The sequence below is a fragment of the Saccostrea echinata genome, unplaced genomic scaffold, assembly GCF_033153115.1.
Source record: "Saccostrea echinata isolate AGI-Se365-2 ecotype Australia unplaced genomic scaffold, CSIRO_AGI_Sech_v1 ptg000002l, whole genome shotgun sequence".
NCBI classification, from domain to species: Eukaryota; Metazoa; Mollusca; class Bivalvia; order Ostreida; family Ostreidae; genus Saccostrea; species Saccostrea echinata.
Genome location: NW_026889751.1, coordinates 25722433 through 25748912, shown reverse-complemented (window position 1 = coordinate 25748912; position 26480 = coordinate 25722433). Strand labels below are relative to the sequence as shown.

Here is a 26480-nt window from a genome sequence, read left to right as displayed (position 1 = left end):
TTCTCTTTTTCTCATTCTCTAAAGGACAAGGAGCGAGAGATACTTAAAAATTAAATTTGTAATGACTTAATTACTTATTATTCAATTACTAATTGCTAATATTTGCGTTTTTAATTTACCAATTCATCATTGCCATTTTATATTTTTTTCAAATTTCAATTTTAACACTTGTATTTTTGTTTGCCTAATTATATCAGATGTCTTTAAAAAGTATTTTCATTCCATGCAATGTGTTACCTGGTACAAAATTAATTTAAAACTTAAGCTCAGGGTTAAAAACTTACATTTCACTATCAATTTTGCCGTTTTACTAGCTCTAGGACCTTTTCCATTGTCTGCTAATACTTTGTAAGTCCCATAGTCCAAGCACGCTGCTGAAGTTATTTCCAGTGAGCTTTTCTTCACCCTGTAGTTCTTTTTTAAAACAGTGCTACTTTTAACAAGCATCCAAGTAATGTTAGATAACGGATTTCCATCCACTTCACAATCCAAATGGAAATTTTCATGTTCTTTGATGGAATATGTTTGATTCCAATTTGATGTTATGATATTGTTGTCTGAAAAGAAGTAAAGTTATGTCTTTTTTAATAAAGCAAGGGGCCCACTAGCCACCGCAATCATCCTGACCTTGCTGTTTTAAATTTATATGATCCCCCCTAAATTCTCCTTATATATTCTAACTCCATATTTTGGCCACACCCTAGCCTTCAGAGGACATATCTTCACCAATCGTAAATTACAATAATAGAGGTTTCAAAATATCAGTGTTACATTAATTTACAATTAAAAGAATTTAAAATTAGCTTTGTTACAGTAAGTTTTAAATTATTTGAATTATCAAATTTAAAGTGTTACATATTATATTTTATGAATTTTAATAAATGGCAATTTTTTTAATTTTTTTTATTTTTTTCAGAAAAAAGATACTAGTTTATAATATATAAGTTTTACTTTTGTTGCAGCTAAATAAGTTTGCTTAAAATAATTTCTTTTTTTTCAAACTTATTGTTTCAATTCTTCTGAAAAAAATATCTTATTTCAATTTTTTATTTATCTGATCTCATTAAGTTTTCTTTAAAAAGGAAATTTTCTCTCTCTAAATCCGAAACAATACGCGCTTTCTAAAGAGCATTTAGCGTGGAATTTGAGCAGTTTGTCTCCTTCTTCTGGAAACCAATTTATTCAAGACTAATTGTGTAATTGGGTAACTAGTTTATTTACCAAATAGTTTATTAACTGCAATTTTTTTTTTATTTCGGCTTTTCTGTTGGTAAATTTGAGATAACTTGTCTTTTACTGGCTAAAGTAGTATAAAAAATGAACAAACTTATAGGATTATAGTTTTAAGATATTTGTGCCACACTTCAAATAGAAATGTTTGAAATGTATTCAAAATGCGATATCTTCTGCAGTTTTGTGTTAATTCATAACTGGGTTGATGTTAAGAGAATATAAAACTATAAATGTAAAGGTATACAAAATTCTTTTCAAGTCCCAATGCAATTATCTCTTCCATTCTTAGAATGACAGACCAGTAACGTACAATCTATCATAAATGTCTTGATTGATCCATTGTTTGCGCAATTTTTACCCTTTTTGTGTAATAGTTCACAAAATGTATTTTTCGAAACACTCTTCTGTAAAATATAATAAAATGAATATTGTATCATTTTTAAATATCTATCGGGATATAGATATGGGCTATTCACATGATCAAACCTCATAAAACCTGTACATGTATATGTTACAAAAAATATACAGAAATGTCACTAGTTGACTTACAAAATACATTCAGTGATACACTCGTTGATTTAGGGCTGGTAAAGAGGTTGTGATTAGCTGTACAAGTACACTGTTGATTGTTGTAGGAACTATCCATCACCAATGACAACACGGAGACAGCTGTAGTAGAGTTACTCTGACTGGTTCCCGTCATTGCTGTGTTTTTACATCGCCATGACAACATGGCTAAAGGATTTCCTCCTGATAGTTGACAGGTCAAGGTGACTTTAGTTCCAGTGTTGTACAGAAGGCCTGGAGGGGAGGCTGTGATGACAGGGTCAGAGGACGGAGGATCTATCATTAAATATTTAAGATTATTTTGTATAGATATTCATTAAAAAGAAGAAACACACGGCATACCAAGGTCGCGTAATTCTTTTTTAGCATTATCGCCCCCGTCAGTCATTTTGAAAGTGTCTTTTTGGTTTTGTTTATTCATATTAGCACAAACAATGTGGATATCTTTGGGTAATGTGTTTAAAATAAACATGATATTAATATTTGAACGTTATAACATGCATCCATTCCTCAAATATATAAGACTTTTGCAAATATGTTTATGACAAAGTAAGAAGTGAGCTTTTACAACAAAAGGCCATCGACCACAGCTTTCACTTGAGTCTCAGTTGCATATGTTCTTTTCAATTATTAATTTTTTTCTATAGTATTGATTATATAGTTCGTAAAGAGGAGAAAAACAAACTAAGTTAAAAAGTTTAATGGTAGGTGAACATTGTTGGTCACGTGATGAAATCCAGTGAACACCGAAGGGCTTCTCAGTAGATTTGATCACTTACCAACCAAGTTCATTTACCATTGAACATTTTAACCTTGTTATTTATTACTAATAATTACAAGTATGCAGTGACCTAGAATTTATTAGGTCATGAAAGTTTGCCTAGCTCCAACATTTGAATGTTTACAGTGATGTTTGCAATCAACCTATGGAAAATTATAGGAATAACGTACAGTGAGGGATACTGGGGATTATTTTACTTTTCAGTTTTCCTTTATACAGTATGTGAAGTAGAATCAGTGGGATTTTAGCGAGAAAGTTTTAGTTTACACACCTTCAAAGGAATTTTGCAGGATTTTTCGAAGACTTATTAATGCTTTTATTCAAATCATTTGTCACACAAAAAGAATATTTATTAAATGGCATCTTTTGATTGAAAATAAATCGATATGTTTCCATTATTTTCTCCCTTATTATAAGAAAGTTAGAAGTTTCATAGTCAAGGTATCATCGCGCTATGTAATTTGGTCACATTATGACCCCCCCCCCCTTTTTTTTTTTTAACCGACTGCAAAAATCCAGTTTTCAAAAGACCAGCAGTCTAAACGTCGGAGTTTTTCAACTTTACATTGAATAAAAAATAGTTCTCTGTGTACATCAAAATAATATGAACTAAACTGTTCAAGAATTACTTATTTTTATTCGTTAAAAATAAATATTGTCATCTTGGACAGTTTATTAATGAATGTCAAAGTCATTTCCGCTAATGCATGAATCTTTTTTTTTTATCTCGAGTTGTTCCTATGTGTTCCTCATCTTTTTAAACTGCACTTTTTAACTTCAAGTGAAAAATCATGAGATGTTCTGATGGAGCATCATTAACTTAAGGATGTAATTTTTTCTTAAGGAAATATAATTTTCTTATCAAACGCTACATTTCATCATTATTTTTTTTTCATTAATTGTTGTATACTGCTGTAGCTTCATGTAACACCATATCATCTTCTATCAAAGGCAAACCAAGTCTACACCTATCAAATTTTATTATAATGGTGTAAAGACTTTATATTCCTTCAGTTTTAAATTATAGACAAAAAACTTTAGAGGCAATACTTGGCACTTACTTTACCTGTACCAAATTAACTTATCTCCGAAATGTAATGGTCCCAGAGAAAACTATTGAATTACTCTTTATTTTAAGCAGTTTATGCTTCATAAACCGCGGAGCGGTTTCAAAAAAAAAAAAAACTTAAACTGTTCCAACCCACTTTATACCGTATAAATTGGGTAGCTATTAATTTCATTCCTTATAATTTAATTTTCATTCATTTAGTGTACATTGTAAGAAAAGAAGTTGATTGCCCTTAAAAAATGACTTCAAGTTGTACAAAATTTAAATGTAACGTCAGACAGATCGATACGTTTTGACGCAAGTCATTCTGACGTAGGCAACCCAATTTATACGATATAAAGTAATTTTTTTTTCCAATCAAATACCGCGTTATAACCAGAATTAAATTATTAGGTCATAAAAGTTTGCCTAGCTCCAACATTTGAATGTTTACAGTGATGTTCGCAAATCACATTCTGGAAATTTATATAGATAAGTTACAGTGAGTGGCATTGAGGATTATTTTCCTTTTATGTTTCCTTCATATGTGAAGTAGAATCGGTGGGATTTTAGCGAGATACGTCTGTTTTAGTTTATAACCTTTAAGGAATTTCGGGTTTAAAAAAGTAAGCAGGATTTTTCGGAATCTTATTAATGCTTTTATTCAAATCATTCGTCATACAAAAGGAATATTTATTAATGGTCATCTTTTGATTGAAAAGATATTGATATGTTTCCGTTATTGCAATCAAGTTAGAGTTTTCGTAGGCAAGGTATCATCACGCCGTGTAATTCGGTCACGTTATAACCTTTCATTATTACCTGAAGGCCAAAATCCAGTTTTCGAAAGACCAGCAGTCTGAACGACAGCATTTTTCAACTTTATATGGAAAAGAAAATAGTTCTCTGTATCTATCAAAATAATATGAACTTAACTATTCCGTAATTGCTTATTTTTATTCGTCACATATAAATATTGTCAGTATGGATATTTTATTAATGAATGTCAAAGTCATTTCTGCTAATGCATGAATCTCTTTTATCATGAGTTGTTCGTATATGTTCATCATTTTTTTTTTAAAATTGCACGACATTTTTAACTTCAAGTAAAAAATCATGAGTTGTTCTGATGGAGCATCATTAATGATGTAATTTTTTTTCGTAAGGGATTATAATTTACGTATCCAACGCTACATTTCAATATTAATTTTTTTTCATTAATTGTTGTATACTGCTGTAGCTTCATGTAACACCATATCATCTTCTATCAAAGGCACACCGAGTCTACATATATATAATGGTGTAAAAGACTTTATATTCCTTCAGTTTTATATTATAGACAAAAAACTTTAAAGGCAATACTTGGCACTTACTTTACCTGTACCAAAGTTAATTTATCTCTGACAAGATATCAGTCACAGAGAGAACTATTAAATTACTCTTAATTTTGACCACAACTTCAAACTAGAGAAGCAGTGGAAGCTTTCAGTGAAGACAAATGTTGCCCAGATCATTTTAGACAAGGCCATGTTTCAGACGTGTAAAATTCACTGTTCAATCTTAACCCTGATGAAAATTAGATTATTTTAGACCTAAAGATTGCTTTTTAATGAGATTTGTGTAACAACCCTGCATCAAGGACATCTATACAAGGTCATAATCAGTTCAGTTGAAGAGTGAATTCCTGTTCATAGCAATTCTTTACAATGGAGTAACCAAAGAAAATATACTCGAGTCCAGAGTTATTAATGATGATAGGATGTGTTATGCTCCTGAACAAAGGTATTTTAGAAAAAGTCAAGATCATAGGGCTCATATATTCAATATTCTTTTGGGGCATGATACATGTACTTACAAAATACAGTCAGTGACACATTCCTTGATTTAGGACTAGTAAGGAGACTGTGATTAGCTGTACAAGTACACTGTTGATTGTTGTAGGAACTATCCATCACCAATGAGAACACAGACACAGCTGTAGTAGAGGTACTCTGATTGGTTCCTGTCATAGCTATGTTTTTACATCTCCATGACAACGTTGCTAGAGGGTTTCCCCCTGATAGTTGACAGGTCAAGGTGACTCTACTTCCAGTGTTGTACTGAAGTCCTGGAGGAGAGGCTGTGATGACAGGGTCAGTAGATGGAGGATCTACCATAATATATAAAACATCATTTTATTTACAATTTAGAATTAAGAATGGCAATATGGCAATTTAATAGGTATTGGGCATTGAAAAAATAAACTTTGTAATAAATCCTACACCAACCTAGATGGTCAACGTTTTGAAATGTCACAATTTGGTGACTTTTTACAATAACTTTCATGTACATGGCTGAAAAAAGAAATCTCTAGGGCAGAAATAAAAAAATATGGAAAAAATGTAATAATTTGGTGCTTTTCCAACAAATTCCCATAGGGTCCAATAGTAAAATTTGACAACTTTTGAGATGGCCGCCTAAGAAATCGGGACGGCAAACATTCGATTTTTTAATCTTAAAACAATAAATATTACAGTAAAATTTTATTCAAGAAAATTTGTAAAAAATCTCTAAGGTAGAAATAATTAGACTCGGCCTCGTTAAATATTTTTTGTGATTGTTCATAAACCATATTAACCAACTAAAAAGTACATTATTGTCTTATAACATAGTCTGGAATTGATTTAAAAAAAAAACAATACAAGGACAAAATTCTTATCAGCGACTTCTATCTGTGATAACTTGGAAATGTTCAGTCAATATTGATATTGTTCTAGACAATATCAAACTTTTTTGATAGGTGCAATGACTATAATTATAGTCTGGTCTGGAATGAACAGAGGACATAACACTTTGCATTACAATTTTTTTTAAATAACAAACTTCTCGTGTTGATAGAATTGAAATGTCCAATAACCACTTTACCAATATTCCTCGTGTGATGCAAAAGTTAGTTGATATGTGTTACCGATGTGGTATTTGTTGACTTACAAAATACAGTCAGTGACACATTCCTTGATTTAGGACTAGTAAGGAGACTGTGATTAGCTGTACAAGTACAATGCTGGTTGTTGTAGTAACTATCCATCAACAATGGCAACACAGAGACAGCTGTAGTAGAGGTACTCTGATTGGTTCCCATCATTACTGTGTTTTTACATCTCCATGACAACGTGGCTACAGGGTTTCCTCCTGATAGTTTACAGGTCAAGTTGACTGTAGTTCCAGTGTTGTACTGAATTCCTGGAGGATAGGCTAGGATGACAGGGTCAAAGGAAGGAGGATCTATCATTTAATGTTAAAGATGAACAAGAATACATATTCATAACAAAAAGGTATATACACTGTACATACACTTTCTAGTATTAAACCTGTTAGGTATTGAGATACATCTCTTCATAGAAACAACAATGTTCTTGCTAGGGAGGGAATGAACCTATGGCAGATAACAGTCATCTTTATGAACTTTTAAGGTGATTTATATCACGCCTCTATAGCAATTATACAAGATGGCAGCCCACAAACCTTAAGACCATTGCTTACTTCGATTTCCCTGCGATAGAATCGAGAAATTCAACGGCAGAATCTGAGAAACATGTACCTTAAGAAAAATATTTCAAGACACTGATGATCTCAACACATAACAGGATCCGAGATGCAACTGATCTGCATGGCGTTACTGAGTGGAGGCGAAATAGGGAGGAAATTACTTGTTACTTTCTAAAGTTAATTCATAACGTTTAATATATCAATAAAATGTTTTTAATAAAATTATCTCGCACTCCAAAAATTTGTTTTAGATTGTGAATGTAATTAGATAAGAATATTTAAATATTTATTATTAAATGCTTGTTTTGTTTCCCTGCATGTCATTAATTATAAGAAAATTGACATTAGATGTGAATTTAAATTGACAACAACAAAGTTGTCAATTAAGGAATTGGGTAAGCAATAATTACTTGAGAACATTAGTTTCAATTAGTGTAAATGAGTACACATTATTATTTCGAACCATTTTATCCAAACTGTAAGGCCACTGCAATGTTTGCAAGATTGATGCATCTTTCCAGAACTTGTTCTCCATTCAAACAATGGTGACTATCTTTTCAACCACAATCCAAATTACTGTATATTTCATGTTTTTGTTAATACAGCATTTAATTAGGAAACTACGTGAAATTACGTTATTATACATGTAATAGTTTTGAACCTCTTGCCATTTCTTTCAGTGAAGCAATATGCCTTTAGCAGAACGGAAGAAAATGTAAAAGAGGTATGAATTAGGATCCCGCTTTAATCTTTGTCATAAATACAGATATATATGAATTAATGAAATTATTATATTATGATAACCAATGGACACATTTACATATTACATTATTTTCATTAGACTGAATCGTATAAAGTGAAAAAAAAGTTATTGCTGTAAGTATTCCTCTTTCGCATAATTAAGCCCAGTTGAAACTGTATAAAGCTTTCAAATTGGTAATTTTGGTATTTAAAACACCAGCTTTGCGAATGTGTATCGTTTTTAATGCTCATCACCACTAGTGATCAATGAACAATTTATGATATATATATATATATATATATATATATATATATATATATATATATATATATATATATATATATATATATATATATATATATATATATATATATATATATATTAGGAATGGCAATTTGTAATCGGTTAACCGGTTACTCGGTCGGAACGATGGTAATCGGTTAGAAAATCTGTAATCGGTTAGTCGGAAAAAATTAAATATATGTGTAAATTTGAACACAGTTTCCCGAATATTCAATTCCAAAAATACAAATAAAAATATCTGAAATGTTAGAATTTTCACCCTTCTATTTAAGCTGATTCGGAGATAATTAAGGCTCTCCGGATTGACATCATGGGGGTAATTAGTCGGTTTTCGAGATGTTTTAAAATTGCTGTTTAAACGCCACTCCGTTACCCAGCCTGTCGTGAGTTTCTTTAATGATTTTAATTAAATGATCATTGAGAACTTTGAACTGATTATAATGTGTACCTTACCTCTTCTATCCTTTGAAGTTACCTATCAAATTATATTATTAAACAAACATTGTAAATTAAGATATACTTCAGACTTAGTTTTTAATTATGGTTTACAATGCAGAATGAACTTGCATGACATCGCTTCTAAAATATTTCAAACGCAGCTGATACTTCAGGCATGTTTCATGAGTTTCTTATTTTTTTCCTATTAAAACTGAAATAAAATAAATATAGTGTTTTGATCAAATATAAACATAATATTACTACATGTAACATCATACTAATCTTGTTTACTGGAGTAGAGCTTATAATGATGATATATGTTGAGAATTTTTGATACGATTAACCGATTAATCGGTCGGAACGTCTTGCGGTTAACCGATTGGCAAACCTGTATTCGATTGCCATCCCTAATATATATATATATATATATATATATATATATATATATATATATATATATATATATATATATATATATATATATATATATATATATATATATATATATATAACAGCAATAACATCAATTAAGTCTTACATCTTAATTGCAGTATGTACTTGTTGGACTCCACACGATTTCCAGGTCTGTTGCTGGCAATACAGTACACTTGTTGACCATTTTCCCCTGCCACACCTGTATACTGTAGTACTGATGTTGTTCTAATAAGGCCATTGCTGTCGATGTCTGTTGTATCTGTGGTAGGCGTGGCCAGATTGATTGATGCCTTGTACCACGTGATGTTGGCTGCTGGGTTACAGTAATCTGTCTGACAGGTTAGAGTTATCTGTTTACCAGCATCCACGGTAATCTGGTTTGGGCTCAGTGTAACCAATGTTACTGAAACTATAAAATGTAATTAAAACTAGAGGTACTATACGCACTGCACGAGCTCACGAAATGGTACCCCCTTCCCCCTTTAATAGCACACTCAATGTTTTACTGTGGGAAAGACCAAATGTCTGTCTGATCAGAACGTAAAAAAGGAGTTGCACTATGCCACTATGTAATAAAGATTCTGCGAAAACTCATCAATGAAAAAGGTGAGGATAACGAATAGTGATTACTTTAAATGAAATCTATAAACAATACAAATCTATGAACAGAGCATGCAACACCGACCATAAGCTTAATTCAGATCAATGGCAACAAGAAGTAGCGTTAGTGGCATTGTATACATTCCAAAAGCACAAAATAAATATTACGAGTACAAATGGTCTTTTAGAGTATCAATTGCAATTTTATGGAATCAACTGCTTACATTGGTACATGTACATGTACGAGGGTTGTTAGAAAAGTTCGCGGACAGGTTCTATTGTGAGCGCGCTATTTTCATGATATCAGTAAACTCTGCAGATAAAAAAAAAACTATAATACTTTTTTCCAATTAATATACAATGATTTAGTGTTTTCCGATGATCTTTAAAAATATACAACTAAATTATTTAAATAAAACATGCTTCACGGAGCGTGTTACTTTTTCGCATTTTTACATTACAGGGACATATTTTTGAAATTAAAAATTGCACTGTTGTAGCCCATAAAGATTTATGATATTTCATTTGTCACTAAAATATTCATGAAACGTCATTTGGCAAAATTTTGAATTAAATTGGAGGAGTTATGACTGCTTTATCGCTACTTATAGATAATCAATGCGTAAAAACAGAGCCATGAATAGTAACGCCATTGAACGTCTTGGAGCACCGAGCTAATAAAATCATATGTGCAGACAGGAAAATACCCGATACAGACTAAAATGTTTTAGATGTTGCTAAGGTTTGCCTACACGTATCTAGTACCAAAGGGTTCAAGAAGTAGCAACTTTGAAAGAATGGAAGGATTATCAACTCCTGGGATATCCCAATATCCTGTTTATCGCATGGCCCATGGATTTGCATTGTTTCTCTTACCTGATCGCTGAAATGCGTAGACATTGTTTTTAAGATCTCACTAATATACGATAATACACAAAAGACATTTTAAAAAAAAGCATGTCTTGATATAATTTTTCAATTTTTAAGTAAGAAAAAAGACATGAAAAGTCTATAGAAATGAAAGATGTTTAGAACTGTGGTCTGGAATCAGGTTGTCACGTCACCTAACGTCATAAAACGTCAAGTGATTGCTCCGCAAATCCTATGACCGCATAGTAAAAGGCATTGTATATTTACAACCAGAAGTCTCTATCGAGACTGTAGCTCTACTGGTTTGTACTTATAACAATTAAGGAAGAGAAAAGTAGCACTTGGACTTGAAACTTTGCAACAGAATAAATAAATTGTAATCCTTATTTTACTCTCTTTTTGTGGCAAGATGAATTGCAATCAGACTAAAACTGTAGAAGGAGTAACCATTTAAAAGAATTTTAGAGAAATTTCGATTTTAGTTACCATGGCAACATTATTCATCAAAATCTAAAAAACAATTAAGACGATTATGTATCTCAGTGTAGTCTACTTGCATGCCATGTTATATTAAAATCAGACCAAACTGTAGGCAAAGTAATGTTTTGAAAGTATATCAAAGAAATTCAATTTTTTGTAACCATGGCAACAATTCATCAAAATCAAAAAATTGATATACAGAATTATGTTTCTCAGTGTGATCTACATGTGTGCCAAGTTATATTGAAATGAGACCAAAACTGTAGGAGGAGTAGCATTTTGAATGTATATCACAGAAATTTCTATTTTTAGTAACCATGGCAACACCGTTCACCGAAATCAAAAACCGATACACAGAATTATGTATCTTACAGTAGTCTACGTTTGTGCCAATTCATATTGAAATCAGACCAAAACTGTAGGAAGAGTAGCCTTTAAAAAGTATTTTTGCAGAATTTTCTATTTTTAGCAACCACGGCATCACCGTTCACCGAAATCAAAAACCGATAAACAGAATAATGTATCTTAGTGTAGTCTACTTGTGTGCCAATTCATATTGAAATCAGACCAAAACTGTAGGAGGAGAAACATTTTGAATGTATTTTACAGAAATTTCTATTTTTAGTAACCATGGCAACACCGTTCACCGAAAACAAAAACCGGTACAAAGAATTATGTATCTTAGTGTAGTCTACTTGTGTGCCAAGTTATATTGAAATCAGACCAAAACTGTAGGAAGAGTAGCATATTTTAAGGAATTTTTTAAAGTTTTGTGTGAGTTATTGGTGTGTAAATCATACAGACTTGTCACGTAGGCATATTTCATGAAGCGCGCTAGCTGTTCATGAAAAATATGCCTACGTGCAAGTCTGTGTGGTTTACACACAAATAATTCACACTAAACTTAAAAACATTCCTTATATTTACATTTTACATGTTTAAATACACCAAAAATATACTCAATGTTTGAATTTCTCGCTGCCCTATATGGTCATATTTTTATTAACATCTCTGTAGCCTCATTGTGACGTCACTTTAGCACGAGCTTTTCCATGTATATTTCTACGCGTGAGTATACACAAAAATGGTTTTCAAATCAATTTCACAGTTGACTTAATAGAAAAACACCTTAAATGTAAATATAAGAAATTGTTTACAGACAGACAGACAGACGGACGGACGACGGACACCTTACTATCGCATAAGCTCTTCTGGTCTCTGACCAGTAGAGCTAAAAATTTAGTAAATGGACCTGATTTTTTTTTTTTTTACAAACTAGTAAACAAATTTAAGTCATTCTTCAAAATTCACAATATATTCTCCATAAATCAATGTGTCCGCGAACTTTTCTAACAATCCTCGTATGTGTTCGTTAGATTGGCAGGTTAGGCATTTTGATAAGTATATATTCAGTGATATAAGATGATTCATGAATAAGAGGATTGCTGCCCCCTCCTTTCCCCACTTTTTTTCCTAAATTTGTTCTCTTCAATTAGTATAGAAATTGGCATTGAAATGTCTGTTCCGCTACCTAAATCCTCCCACATTATTATAACAATTATGTGACGATATATTGTGGACCAATTTTTCTTTTAGAGGATAAGTGCTTGTTATAATCCATCAAACAGTTTGTATGCTAAAGTATATTAATAATGAAATATGGGGTATCGTGCTCAAAAAGTCAATTCAACAATACAAACTGAGCCAATCTAATTAAATTAGATTCTTTGATCCGCTCACCTACGATCGGGATCGTATGTGAGCGGATCTAATTTTAATTAGATTGCATACTGAGCTGGGTGCTACATAGCTTTCTGAGTTTTCTGTTAGTCTTCCCAGTCAATTAACGTTTCATGTGAACAAAATCACCACAGAATCTTTGCTTTCCAGTCATTTAGTCTTCCCTGTCTTTTTTCAATTCTAACCGAGTGTTTTCACTGAATCAGCCCTGCTGAAGACACTGGTTTCTGTTATGTTTTTGAATCATAAAATTGTTCTCATTGGTATTATAACAAAGCAGTATATTTTTGGATTCCTTCCTGTGTATCGCGCAAGTTACTTGATTTAATTTCAGAAAAATACTTTTTGGTTTTCATCACCTGTTTGCTTTCTACCCACTCTATACGCGCCCTTTCAATCTCAACTTATGAAGCGTTTTCTGTGTGCGGTTCAATAAGTACTTATAAGATTTTTCTCGCACAATCTTCTTATTTATTACTTTTCCTGTCTCTTCTGATTTCTCCTATACTCTCGTTTTCTCTGTTTCAAGTTATCAGTTCTTTTTATCAAAATTTGCAGTTGATAATAGGACACTTTTTTCATCATTATCTGCATTATTTCCTTATTTTCATGTTAAAAATATTCTACGTAAATTGTGTGATTGAGGAAATCATGTACCCTGACAGTGTATTAGTTAAAACAAAGGCTTTTTTTCCCCCTTTTTTCTTGTTAAAATTCAATATTAACTATTTTTAATCTCATACTAAGCTTTAAAGTAACAGTCAATGCCACTGTATATTTTAAAGACAAAAACCAGCTGTTAGGGGGATAGGGGCAATGGAAAAAAATGTAATAAACAGAAAATTCAACATGCTGTAGTTGGATATGGAATTTATTTCAATAGTAAAACAGGAATTGGTTTCTTGATATTTTTACTCGTGCCTCACAATATTAACATTAATATTAACGTAAGGTTTTAACATGTATATCTCAACACTTTTTAAATTTGATATCAGCAATATATAACAAGTTATTTTTGCACCTCAAATAAAAATTTTAATTGGACAGCATGTGGAGTAAACGTGAACCCATTTCACAAGTTTTTCAGAGTTATCGCTCTTTGCCAGACGGAGGCGTTGTCGTCGACCGCCATGACAGTGTGACAAGAGTGACACGATGTCCTACAAGAAAGAGACACTGCGTTGTCGTTGTTGTGCCAAGTCGGACGTAGTAAAATAAGCCAGCCAACGTATTTTTGAAGATCAATATTTGATATAATTTTATTAACCATGCCAAGAAGAATCTGTACGTCGTGTTATCTATCATCTGATATCTTTTTATTTAATTTATGTATTAATTCTATTTCTGCTTGTTAAGTGTATTAGTTCCATCTTGATATTGAAAAGCGTGATGGAATTTAGAAAAAATCTATTTATTTACATTGATAGATGTAGATGTGGCGGGGAAGAGTTTTATCTACATTTACAAACTTTTTTAAAACACACAATTTTTTTGACACTGCAAACAAGTTCACACACGCGTTGGAACAAAATAAAAAATGGAGAGGGTCGACTTTGTTACGTGGAAAAAATGAGAGAAGGGGTATAAGAATTTTGTACGTTTAGCCAATAAAAGGGACGGTTTGATCAAAATTCATCCCTCTTAGTAAAACTTTAAAACATGTAATTAAGTTGTTTATAACATTTTCCACCGTGAAAATTAATTAGAGACTGAGTCTTGGAATCATAGAGCATTGTTTTGTCTAGATCAGTTTCTATGTATGTTAGTTCTCCAAAACTGCATGACTAATCACATGCGTTAATTGCAGATAAAGAAAAATACTTCTTATATATATATATATATATATATATATATATATATATATATATATATATATATATATATATATATATATATATATATATATATATATATATATATATATATATATATATCTTGTAAAAGATACTATTATAAGATCGCACTTATATCAATTTCTACCTTTTAATCTACATTTATTGCTTAAATTCATTTCTAAGAATTCTAGGCGTAAAATTAATCAGAAATAGACGTCAGTTGAGTGTGAGCTGGTACGGATCCAAGATTTGATAAGTAATGGACATAAATAATAACAAACAAACAAAAAATTAAACCAAAAACAAACACAATGTCAATCAGTAAACTTTTACTTTAAATTTATAATTCCTTTTATCCCATGTTGAATACAAATTAGCACCAGAAAGTCAATGAGAATGTTAGAAACAGGTGAAGAACAGCTGTTTATTGAGATTGAAATGTGCATGATGGTTAAATCACATAAACAGCAACTATTTAAACTCATTTTCGATATTTATCTTTGACAAACAGATGTAAAATGACATGTTCGTCCTTTATGGACGTTCACTGACAATTGCAAATAGTTTGATAAAAAATAATTTATAACGAAAACTACAATGTTTTGTAAATACGACATACCTATAACACTGAAGTTGACTTGATTACTTCTCTCATTTCCTGAAATTAATCCCCTGCAGTAAACTCCTTTTCCATTCCATCTCTGAAGAGCAGGATAAACCACACTGTAGGTTCTGTTATTCGGACATGTTGCAGTGAAATATGAAGAACATAAAGTACCAGCTGATATACAATTTCCTCCTGATGATCCTGATGTAAGATCACAGAAAGGTTCATTGCTTGCAGTAGAGTAAAAAAGTGCAGTTTTTGTTTTGTTCTCAAAGGTACATTGTAATGTCACGCTCTGATTCACCTCCACAGGTCCAGATGGAGAGACTGTCAGGTTTATTGAGGCTATAGATAACAAAAGTGAAAGTAAAAGAACTGCTGTACAAATGGAAAACTATTCATTAAATATTCTTTTAGTCATATAAATTTGTATTTGTAATGTTACTTTTTATTTCATTTTAATTATACATTTTATTTGAATATTATAGTCGCCCAAGTGGCGCAGTGGTTAGAATGTTTGCTCTTCGGACGTGGCAAGAAATGGTTTCTCGATTGTCTAAAACAACAGGATTTGAAGGATTTTACTCCAACCATGATTCTTTAAACTTGATTTTTGCTTTCTTTTGGTGAAAATGGAAGATTATTTCAGAGATATATATATATAGAGAGAGAGAGAGAGAGAAAGAGAGAGAGAGAGAGAGAAAGTTTCTAAATTGTGAGCAGGTTTTGAAGGATTTTACTCAATTATAAAGCAGACACTCGCTCAAACATTGCGGGACTGGATGGGTAACTCGTCAAAAATCATCTAACGAAAGTACAGGTGTACATCACAGAATCAGTTGAAATTTGGTGGCCATCTTCGCTAGCCAAGGGTTTCTGATGCGCTACTCTCCTCATAAACCCTTGGCATACGGTGCTGACATGTTTTCGTCACGTGATCACGATTCTTACCAGGTACGCATAGATTGCGTCATCGACAGAAATAAAATGCGTATTTAAAAAAAAATTAATGTTTTTAAAGAATAATTAACAAGAAGGTATTGAGTTATGTTAATTTGTTATTTAAACATGTTAAAATGCAAATCTACATTTTCAGTATTGATTCTTAATCACCTATTTAGCTTAAGATATTGGATGACACCATATAGCTATTCATAGAATGGCATGTTATCTTACGGATCGTTGTTTACTTGCGTTTTTCATTCCCGATATTAAAGAGTCAATATATATCCCGAACGCAAATATCGTCATTTACAAAAAACATTGCTGATTGGTCGAACGATGTCGATCAACTCCCAGAACTTGAGAAAGAAATCCCAACTTTTTTAAACACCGTATGCCAAGGGCTTATGAGGAGAGTAGCGTATCAGAAACCCTTGGCTAGCGAAGATGTTTGGTGACTGAAAAAGATAAAGGTGGAAAAATTGATGTTCAACTATGCAAAAATGCCCAAGGTTGTGTGTAAGGAAATGCATGCATCTGATTCTTCTTTTATGTCCCCAAGATTCTGTGAATGTTCCGTGTATCAATCGTTGTGAAATGAATAGTAATGAAGAATTTTTGAGATTTAAGATCTGTTTCACAGATTCTCCTACAATATTTCATGTGAAACATTCAGTTCACCGTGGATTATTCATGCCAATTTCAAAAGATTTTTTTGGTTAAATATTTACAATTTACGCTGCTAATTCCTTACATTTTTCATATGTTTGATTTATCATAGCCCTTTCAGTGCTGTTTATTTATCTACATTGCCTTTTGTTTTCATTTTAATGCTACCTATAGCAGTCCAATAAGTTAATCTTACTGGACACCTAGAGGTAACTTACTGGACAGAGAACAAGACAATAAGAAAATTACTGAACCAGCTTTAAGAAAAGAGGACGTCAAAATCTTTTTTTAAAATCATATAGAAACGCTCATGCAAACAGTTCTCATTGAGTAGTAATTATTTGAATCCTTTGTCATGTCTCCTATGTAAAGTTGTACAGGAAATCTGATTTAATGTGGAGAAAAAGGAAGGAAATAACTGCAGGAAGCATATTCACAGTGAACGTTGAAAAAGATATTTGATTGTGTTTACAAAATATACATCGAGGGACAAGGAAAGGGGTGTTTTTATTTTATAGAAAAATAAAATTTGAAGAGAAAAATATGCTTTTCATGGTGAAATCATTCTTTCATACAAATGTCAGCGTAATTAACGATGCAAAAGTAATACTGTTTTTGATAGATTATTTAATATTTTCAAAAAATGGTTTAAATCAAATTTATAGAAAAAAAATAAAATGTCGCAATTATTTTAATAAGTTACACGTGTTATTATGTATTTTCCCTTACATTTGCAAACACTTAACTGAAGATACTGTAGTAAAGAATATGGGCGAACAAGGCGTGCGAAATGCTTATCTTTCCTCAAATAAGAAATACAAATCAAATCTCAATTATAACACAATTTTCTTAAAAGTTTAAGATAAAATTAATACATAATTACTTTTGATATCACGAGATATTCTGATAGGTGGTGACGAGTTTGCACTAGCGAACGACTTCACATCCATCAAAATATCACGTGATACCCAAAATAATTGTTGAATAAGGAAACTTGTATCGTGTTCAAATGTCAATATCATTTGGTCAAAAGACTTTTTTGATTTAATTCCACCCACACCGACAAACTGTCTTTCGCCCCCTTATCAATTTACTTGCGCAATGCAGAGTGACAAGATGGATCATTATTTATTATAGCGAGAGTCCACATTACTTGACCTAGACATTTCACAGTTACTGTGAAAAACTTAACTCTCATGTATACGGATTTACCGTAAGAAAACATAGATTTCAGTTTGCAGGAAAACGTAGATATACGAAATTTTAACTTGAATTTTCTGGATTGGAAACCGCCGATCAACGAATCTACATGTACTAAGGGGCGTAACCGTTTTCTTATTCAGTGTAAAACTATATTGCTAACTGAAGTAGTATTTGATGGAATTGCAAGAGGATTGCGGCAAAGCTAAGCTAATGCTTAGTACGGCCCGTGCGTTCTGTTACACCTTACTTAACGTGGGATTTTTTTCAATTATACCAGATCCGTAGATTTTTTTTAGGGGGGGGGGGTGTCCTTTACTTTTGTCCAATATAAGTATTTCACTGTTGATCATCCCCCCAACATACACAAGTACGATAATTTTTTTCTTTAGATTTGGTATTTTTTGTTTTTTTTTCTGTTTTTGCAAGCTATATTTTCATAATAATTTTTTTTCTCAATTATTCCCCCGCCCCTCCCCGGCTACGTCCCCGTATGTTGTTTATAAAATCATTTTTTGTCAAATCGATCTATATCTTTTTTCAACAACTACAAAAAAATTATACCATTTAAAGTAACAAGCTGTAGCTTTGGGATTTCATTTTCCCTTTGCTGTATATGTGTTTTTTCTTTTTTTCTTGTCCTTTTTTTTCTTTTGTTTCATGCTAGCGTACACATGTACATGTATAAATATGTGGTATTAGTTTATCTTGAAAGTTTTTATACAATAACTTCCTAACTTGCATGATACCGCCCGGCCTCAGTATGAAGATTTAAAGCAGAGCAAACTTCAAAGGAAAAACATGATAAAAGTAAAAATGCCACAATCTGCATCGACCTCACAATTATTAACATTAAAATAGCATGCTCACACCGAAAAGGACAAAAAATTATCACATCTTCCTACTAAAAACACAATTTTACCAAATAAGGGGTTTTCGCTCCGTTTTTAAAAGTAAATCTTCTAAATGTGGGTAAATATATACATTTTTTACTTAACAAAAGCATGGAACACGAAGGCAGTGAAAGGTAAAATTGGAAACATGAAAAAAAAATATAATTAAGTCGTAATAACGAGATAAAAAGTCGTAATAACGAGATAAAAAGTCGTTATTGCGAGCAAAAGTCGTTATTACGGCTTAAGAAAATCGTAATAACGAGAAAAAATTTCGTTTTTACGACTTAAGAAAGTCGTAATTAAAAAATCGTTTTTAAGACTTTTGAAAATTGGTATTTTCATGTATCATGAGTTTCTAAATTTATTGACATCTGGCCCCCTCCCTCCACCCCAGAGCTTGAACTTCGGACATGACTAAAGCCTCAACCTATGGCTTGTCTACTGGATCAGCTAGCTGCTTATTATAATCATGCAAATGATTTGCCTGCTTGGTGATAATGATTTATTATTGTTGAAATAAGATTTTCGAAGATGTACATGTATAAAGTATTTAAATTTATCACCTAGCCGTTCCCTAGAGCTTGAACCATGGGCAAAGAACCATGATTTTTTTTTTGGAAAATGGCAGACATGTTTATTGTATAACTCTGCAATCAGTTTGTCAACAAGATATCCATGAGTAAAAACGATTTTTTTTAAAAAATTATAAGTACAATTTCAATACATGTATATGATCAGCTTAGCCCCAGTTGGTGCCCAAACAATTTTCCTGAGGACAATAAATTCATCTGTTTTGGTTGAATGTTCAGTGTTTATTATGATTACGAAAAAAGTTTGCCTGCTTATTTTCCATGAGTAGAAAAGAGGATTTTTCAAAGCTGTAATGTATTTTCAATATGTGACTTAGCCCCACTCTGGAGTCTTAACCATGAACCCACAGGTCATGAATTCACAATTTTGATAAAGAATCTATAGCTTATCATAGTCATGCAATAAGATTGACTGCTTGTTGTTCAAGAATAAAGAAGATTGTATTTATTGTGTGTACTTTCTTAATTCGTAATAACGACTTTTTATCTCGTTATTACCACTTTTTATCTCGTTATTACGGTTTTCTTAGGTCGTAATAACGACATTTCATCTCGTTATGACGACTTTCTTGAGACGTAATTACGACTTTTTATTTCGTAATAACGACTTTTTATTTCGTTATTACAACCTTTTATTATTTTTTTTTTTTTCATTTTCCTATTTTACTGTTCTAGGCTTTCATAGAACAATGACCCACTCTATCTTAAAAATAATTTTTGATGACACAACAATTCCGAGAAAATATATGTTCAGTTATTCAAGGATCATATCACAAACAAGATATAAAGCGGCCGCTACTTGATATGGACTGGTGTGGTGTTGTGGTTAGCGTGTCCGTAACTTCGACAGAAAACTGATACACAGGATATTGCTTAGGTTCAAAGCTCTCTCTTTTTTTAAATCCAATAGAATAATCTTTGCCGAGAGAATTTTCCACAGAAAAGTTTTGTTTGTCATAATTCCATACCTAGCAATGATAAAAGCATTTGAAACTATAGACATTTTACACACCTTGTTTGCCCATCTTCTTTGTTTTAATTTTCATAGGAGTCCCAGCTTTGGAAGGCTTATTATTATACACTAACGACTCTTGTAAATTAAAAGTTCTCAAATATGCAACGAAGTGTTGACATAGGAAAACCCAACCGAGATAGTAGGTAATCATAAACATAAATTACTTCACACAATTCAATTTCATTAAATAGTTCTACACCCTCACAATTTCAGCATAACTCATATTTTTCCAGTTGGAACATCGATAGCAGGTAAACAATAATTATTGACTACTAATAACAAAGTAAGGAAAATAAGATTTAAGGTTATCCTTTCTTTAAGGTAAATTAAGTAGCTTATTTCTCAAAATCAGATATTATTTTCTTTTGTGTGTGTGTGTGTGTGTGTGTGACCGTAATAAATATGTATGTAACAAGTCAAACTTGTAGCAAAAAGCAAAATGCCATATTGTCCTCAATTACACCCTGAGTTAGTAGCAAGGTTATAAAAACATATTACAATTATCATAATCAACAATAAAGGTACTTTACCTTCAGAAAATGAAGAAAGGAAAGTAAGGTGCACAAGGAAAACCAGTATCTTTTTCCTCTCCTTAGAGTAAAGGTACGGCATGATTAAAGTTTTTTTTTCCTTTCGGTGTAAGTGATGTTTAAAAAAAACTTCCTGGTTTGTGTGACTGTAATAAATTTATTAATAAGAATTTATATCGAGAGGATACTTTTCGATATCTATTAGTACAATATAGTGATGAGGTCAATTACTCCCTGATCATGATATTAAGATCAAATTAATAATAATAATAAAAAAAAAACGTTGTATTTACATATACTTTTAGCCTAATAAATGTATAATCATAACTGTTTTATTAAGTTAAAATTCAATATAATTAACTCAAATCTTTGGACAAAGCTTTAGAATGGTACACCAATTACATGTTTCAATATTTTAAATTGATATATGACATATGTTTGTTTGTTTGTTTGTTTACATAATGTCCCTTTGAGAATTACAAGACACATGAAATCTACGAAAATATACACATTATAAGATATAACTTATAAGGAGTATAGAATAGCCAAAGTGAAAAATATCAAGAATAGATATGGGGAACCCCATATCCAAGATATTCGACTTTTAATTTATCAATTGCACTTGTTATGAAACTAGTGTATGTACATAGTAATTTTTTAAGGATTTTATTTAGGCGTTTATTGGGCACGGCTGTGATGTGTCAAACATGAAAATACACAAAATCAAGTGGGAACATTTTTACCGACCCAAGTTGATGCTGGATGCTTGAAAAGAGAAGCTGCAACTGGAGCGCCTCAAGTGTATAATTTACAAGAGCGATAATCAAGGGTGATATATCAAGGACGATAACTAGTAAGAATTAATATAAGACATAGATATTAAGTAAACTCTTTAGGCACTTAAAGCTTCCTTCGATAACATCATCTAATTCATAGCAAATTAGCTGGGAATATTATTAAAAAGTCATATCCGCTGTATTATAAAAAACAGAAATCGTTTCGGTTTGTTGACATTCGACCCCTCATGGGTATCAGACTTAAAGTATCATTTATCTACCGCATGTCACCAAAACGTGTCATCATATCTTGTTTCTGTAGATACTTTTGTCTTTAATCGTGCTATTTAATTGTCCAGACATTCCACTATAATCCGACTATTCGTCGTCAAACGTAAAAAATGCTACAAAATTTGGATATGTCAAAGCAGAAATAACGGAAGTGATGCGAATACGACACCTAACGGGTAACTCTCGAATTCCGAGTGTTATATAATTATGGGTAAAGCCAGAGGTCTACGTAAAAGTTCGGGAAATTTTCGATGAAGAAGCCGGAATTGAATATAATTTTGCTGCAGGTTTTTAAGATAAGTGAGGGTATTAGTCAATATTGTTTCAAAGGACCTTATCACTTGTGTGAAATAGCATTTTTTTTTTTTTAAAAACTCACTAAACATTATAAAGATGCACAGCCCCCTACCCATTTCTGCCTGAACATGCTAATATTTTCGACGATATAAAGCTGTGGGAAATATTTCAATATTCTTATACAATGATTAACACTTGACAAGCAATTTAAGTTTATGGCCGTAGGAAACGGGGGAGTGTATTTACCCCCATCCCCCACACACATACAATAATCTTGCGATTTATAGTATATGATAGAAAACAGCTACTTTATGCCTTTTTCCCTCAATAATAACGTATGGTGATCTTAATGATCTTTTTTTGCTTGATAGTGTCTGCACCAAACTGAAACTGTTTGTGCCCCCCCCCCCCCCCCTTACGGACCTGGTATATGTGAGTCATTTCAACCTTTATTCTTATACCTGAAAAAAAAAATTCATATCTTTCTTTTACCATCCTACATGTAGCGTCGCACTGCAGAGTCTCTTGATGAGGCGCCGTTTTGGTATTTACTGCCCATTCGAATAGGTGATATCACCTATTCACTTGCTGATATCACCTATTTGAATAAGTGATATCACCCATTCAGCTTCTGAATAGGTGTCTGGTTGTAGGCGGCTACATGGGTTTCCAGCATCATCTGGGACATGGAGGCCATTGCTGCATTGACTGATGCGTTGATGGTGGCGGTGATGTCCACGTTGGCTGGTTGGGACATGTTGAGCCCTCTGTCCACCAGTTTTGCCTCTGTCCTCAGTTCCTCCATTGTTTTGGGTTTCCTCATATACACGTGACCTCGAATGGATTGGTGTAGTCCCTTGATGGCTTTTTTGACCAGATCCGGCTCAGGTATGGTGAGGTCTGCGGCTGCTTGTTGTAACCGGAACAGGTATGAGTCCAGTTTCTCATTGGCACCCTGTTTGATATCGTCCAGGTCTAGGTCCTCATCTGTTTTCCTGAACCTATCAAAGAAAGCATGTTTGAAGGCTGATAAAGATGACTTTGACGCTAGAGCCAGTTGGTAGAACCAATGTTTAACTGGTTCGGTGACGTTGAATGGAATTATGTGCAACGCCTGGCTGTCCGTCATTTGGTAGAGGCTGACATATGACATAAAGTTCAGCCACCACTGAACTGCTGATGAGGCCCCGTCATATGGTGTTAGGTGCACAGTGACTCTGGGTGGGTTGTTAGTGGTCACTGTGGGTGTTGCTCTCACTGTAGATATCGTCGGGAGCGTTAGTGAGATTGAGCTAGCCGGCCTCTCTGTTGAACTGGTTGTTGTTGTTGTTGTGGACGTTGTTCTTGATGTAGTGGTCCTGGGGGGAGTGTCATCTTGTCCTCCACTGGCTTCTTGTTCTGACCTGGCCCTGGTTTGCATTCCAGTGTTTTGGTTATCCGGCTTCATTGTGAAAGGTCCGAATGGATCTAAAGGATTTTCCACCAATGGTATCTCTCTCTTTCTTAAGAGGATTCAAGATGTTTTGTGGGGGAATCAGCTGATGTGTGCAGGGGACACAAGTCTTGATGCACTGCGTAATGAAAAATAACAAAGTCGGAATTAAAAGTTGTCGATACTTGTATTTGGCGACTCGCAATAGAATGTATATTTAATAACATGTTATAAGCAAAACATTAATAACAATAAATGACAATCTTAGTATGAGACAAAATCATTATGTAATGAAATAACAATCCTGTTTTCGTGTCTCAAATATAAGAAAAAATTACAAGTTCAAAGTTAACAAAATCGTTTTGTTTCCTAAAAGAATGTCATCATTAAACTTTGGAAACATTTTATCGAGTACCAAGTTACTATAAAGACCTATATCTACATAAATCTAAAAATATACCTTTTACCCTGTAAACAAATTACACAATATTACATAATGATGGTCTCCCGACTGATCAATGCAAAGTTAAAAAGATAATGATGCCAAAATTCATAAAATACAACAATTTACCTTAATTATTAATTTACTGCAAAGAAATTCCATTGTTTTTAAGCTCTAATGTTTACTTTTGTGTCTTACAGTATTGAAGAGTTCAAAACTAAATTTAGACGCTTAGCGCGAAGATTCAAATTACTAAATGTACAAAGATCAGTGTTGGGAATTAAAAGGTCAAAAACATACATTATAATAAAAAGAGAAATTTGAAACATATTTACACTTTAGGTTATTAACCAAGATACTCAACTTATTAACTTTGATGAATAAAGTTAAACAATAAAAATATACACATAAAGGTTGAACATAAATCAAGCCTTGCTTTAAACTTAAGTCTTTACATTTTCTTAATAACCAAGTAAAATAGTAAACTAAAACTTAGAAAAATTTGTAACATACCTGCGTAATGAAAAATAACAAAGTCGGAATTAAAAGTTGTCGATACTTGTATTTGGCGACTCGCAATAGAATGACCGAAAACAGGTGCGAGCGCTATTATCAATTCCGACTGACCACGCAGGTAACCAATCAAAAAGCTGAATCGAGTGCATGAACAATTACCTTACGGTTGATTAATTTACGATTTTACCTGGGAGACTTATTCTTTGATACCCAAAAAAACTGACAATTTTAGCTCACGGCTATATCGGCAATGATTGAATTTTAACACTATAAATCTGCCAAACAAACATAGCAAAATTGAGTAAAATAGATGAAAGAGTAAAACAAGTATCATGTTGCAATCGTATTAGTGTCATCCTTTGTTACGATATATTTTTAACCGGGAAGTGATAAATGTTTTATAAACACTATGAAATGACCACATGTAGTAACAAAAGAAACTGCATGCCAAAGACTTAGAGAAATAAACAATTTCCTGATCCATTGACTTAGAGTAAATTTGCTTTATAGAAAGTTTTCTTACAAAGGAATTTCATCTAAAACATGTTAAAAGTACAATCTAAATTTCCTTAGAAATATTTACTGTATTTGAAATGATTTATAAATTTTAAATAAAAATTTACTTAATAAGAAAAAGAATGAAATAGACTTATAATTTAGATTTTATGATTACACTTAATAAAACAGATTTCTTGACTAAAAAGGTTTTGAATTTACTAGGGGGAGGTAAATGCAAAATTTACAACATGATACTTATTTGATTAAGTGATATCGCCTAATTGATTTGAATTGGTGATATCACCTATTCGAATATGTGATATCATTTATTCGAATATGTGATATCACTAGGGATGTCAAAATATTTATTTTCTTTAGTCGAATATTCGATTGCATTATTCGAACGATAGTCGAATATATTCGAAACTTTTTCAGAAACTAAAACTTTATTTCAAACTTCACTGGTACATGGCATATTTAACCCCAAATCCCCTTTTTTAAAATTTATTAAAAAGTTACATCAAATGTTACACACAGATGTTCACATGGACCTTAAAATGTAGATAGCCTGTTTATATTTACTAGATAATCGGTCGGTAAGATGTTTTTTTAGGAAGTTAAAAAAAATGACAGTACGATATATTTTTTTAAAGCTTATTAAAATGAGGGGGGGGGGGGGGCACAAAGTGTCTGTCATAATGTTAAATATTTGAATATACTTTTTGTACCAACTATCAAAATGTCTTTAAAATATGTAAAAGAATATTAATTTTATAATAATTATTGTAGTGTCTAAACATGTCACGGCTATAATGGGTACATTTCTATATATAGAAATATGATGCAATTATAAACACATTTTGTATATATGTTTTGCTCACGAATGTATGTTGTTATAATTGTAATATGTTGCTTTGATCTCTATGTTGTTAAATAGCAACCAAAGAGATACTAATAAACTGGTAAACTGGTATGAGATCAAGTCCAATTAGTAATTTTACAAAGAAAGCGCAGTAAAGCGAGATAATTTTATTACAAAAACAACACATAAATTGACAAATAATTCTCGCGGAAGTGAAGCATTTCTAATCACTGTACTTTCTATATGTAAAGTCGGTAGTTTTTAATGAGCAAAATTATCTTATCGACTGTGTCTGAGGAAAGACGGTTTCTCAATTT

At 32.2% G+C, this 26480-nt stretch overlaps 1 protein-coding gene and 1 long non-coding RNA gene across 2 annotated transcripts in view; both read right to left on the bottom strand.

Annotated features, from left to right (window-relative positions):
- Nucleotides 1-26480, bottom strand: part of LOC133178191 (synaptogenesis protein syg-2-like) — a 142651-nt gene that overhangs the window by 3183 nt on the left and 112988 nt on the right. Inside the window, exons 5-7 of the mRNA XM_061312941.1 lie at nt 5485-5778; nt 1783-2076; nt 285-557 (exon numbers count right to left, since the gene is read on the bottom strand). Of these exons, the coding sequence (XP_061168925.1) occupies nt 285-557; nt 1783-2076; nt 5485-5778 (861 nt within the window). The remainder of the gene's footprint in view (nt 1-284; nt 558-1782; nt 2077-5484; nt 5779-26480) is intronic.
- Nucleotides 9307-15352, bottom strand: LOC133175592 (uncharacterized). The gene is made up of 2 exons (XR_009719305.1): nt 15220-15352; nt 9307-9484 (listed from the first exon to the last, which is right to left on the bottom strand). It is a non-coding gene; the product is annotated as an uncharacterized LOC133175592 (long non-coding RNA).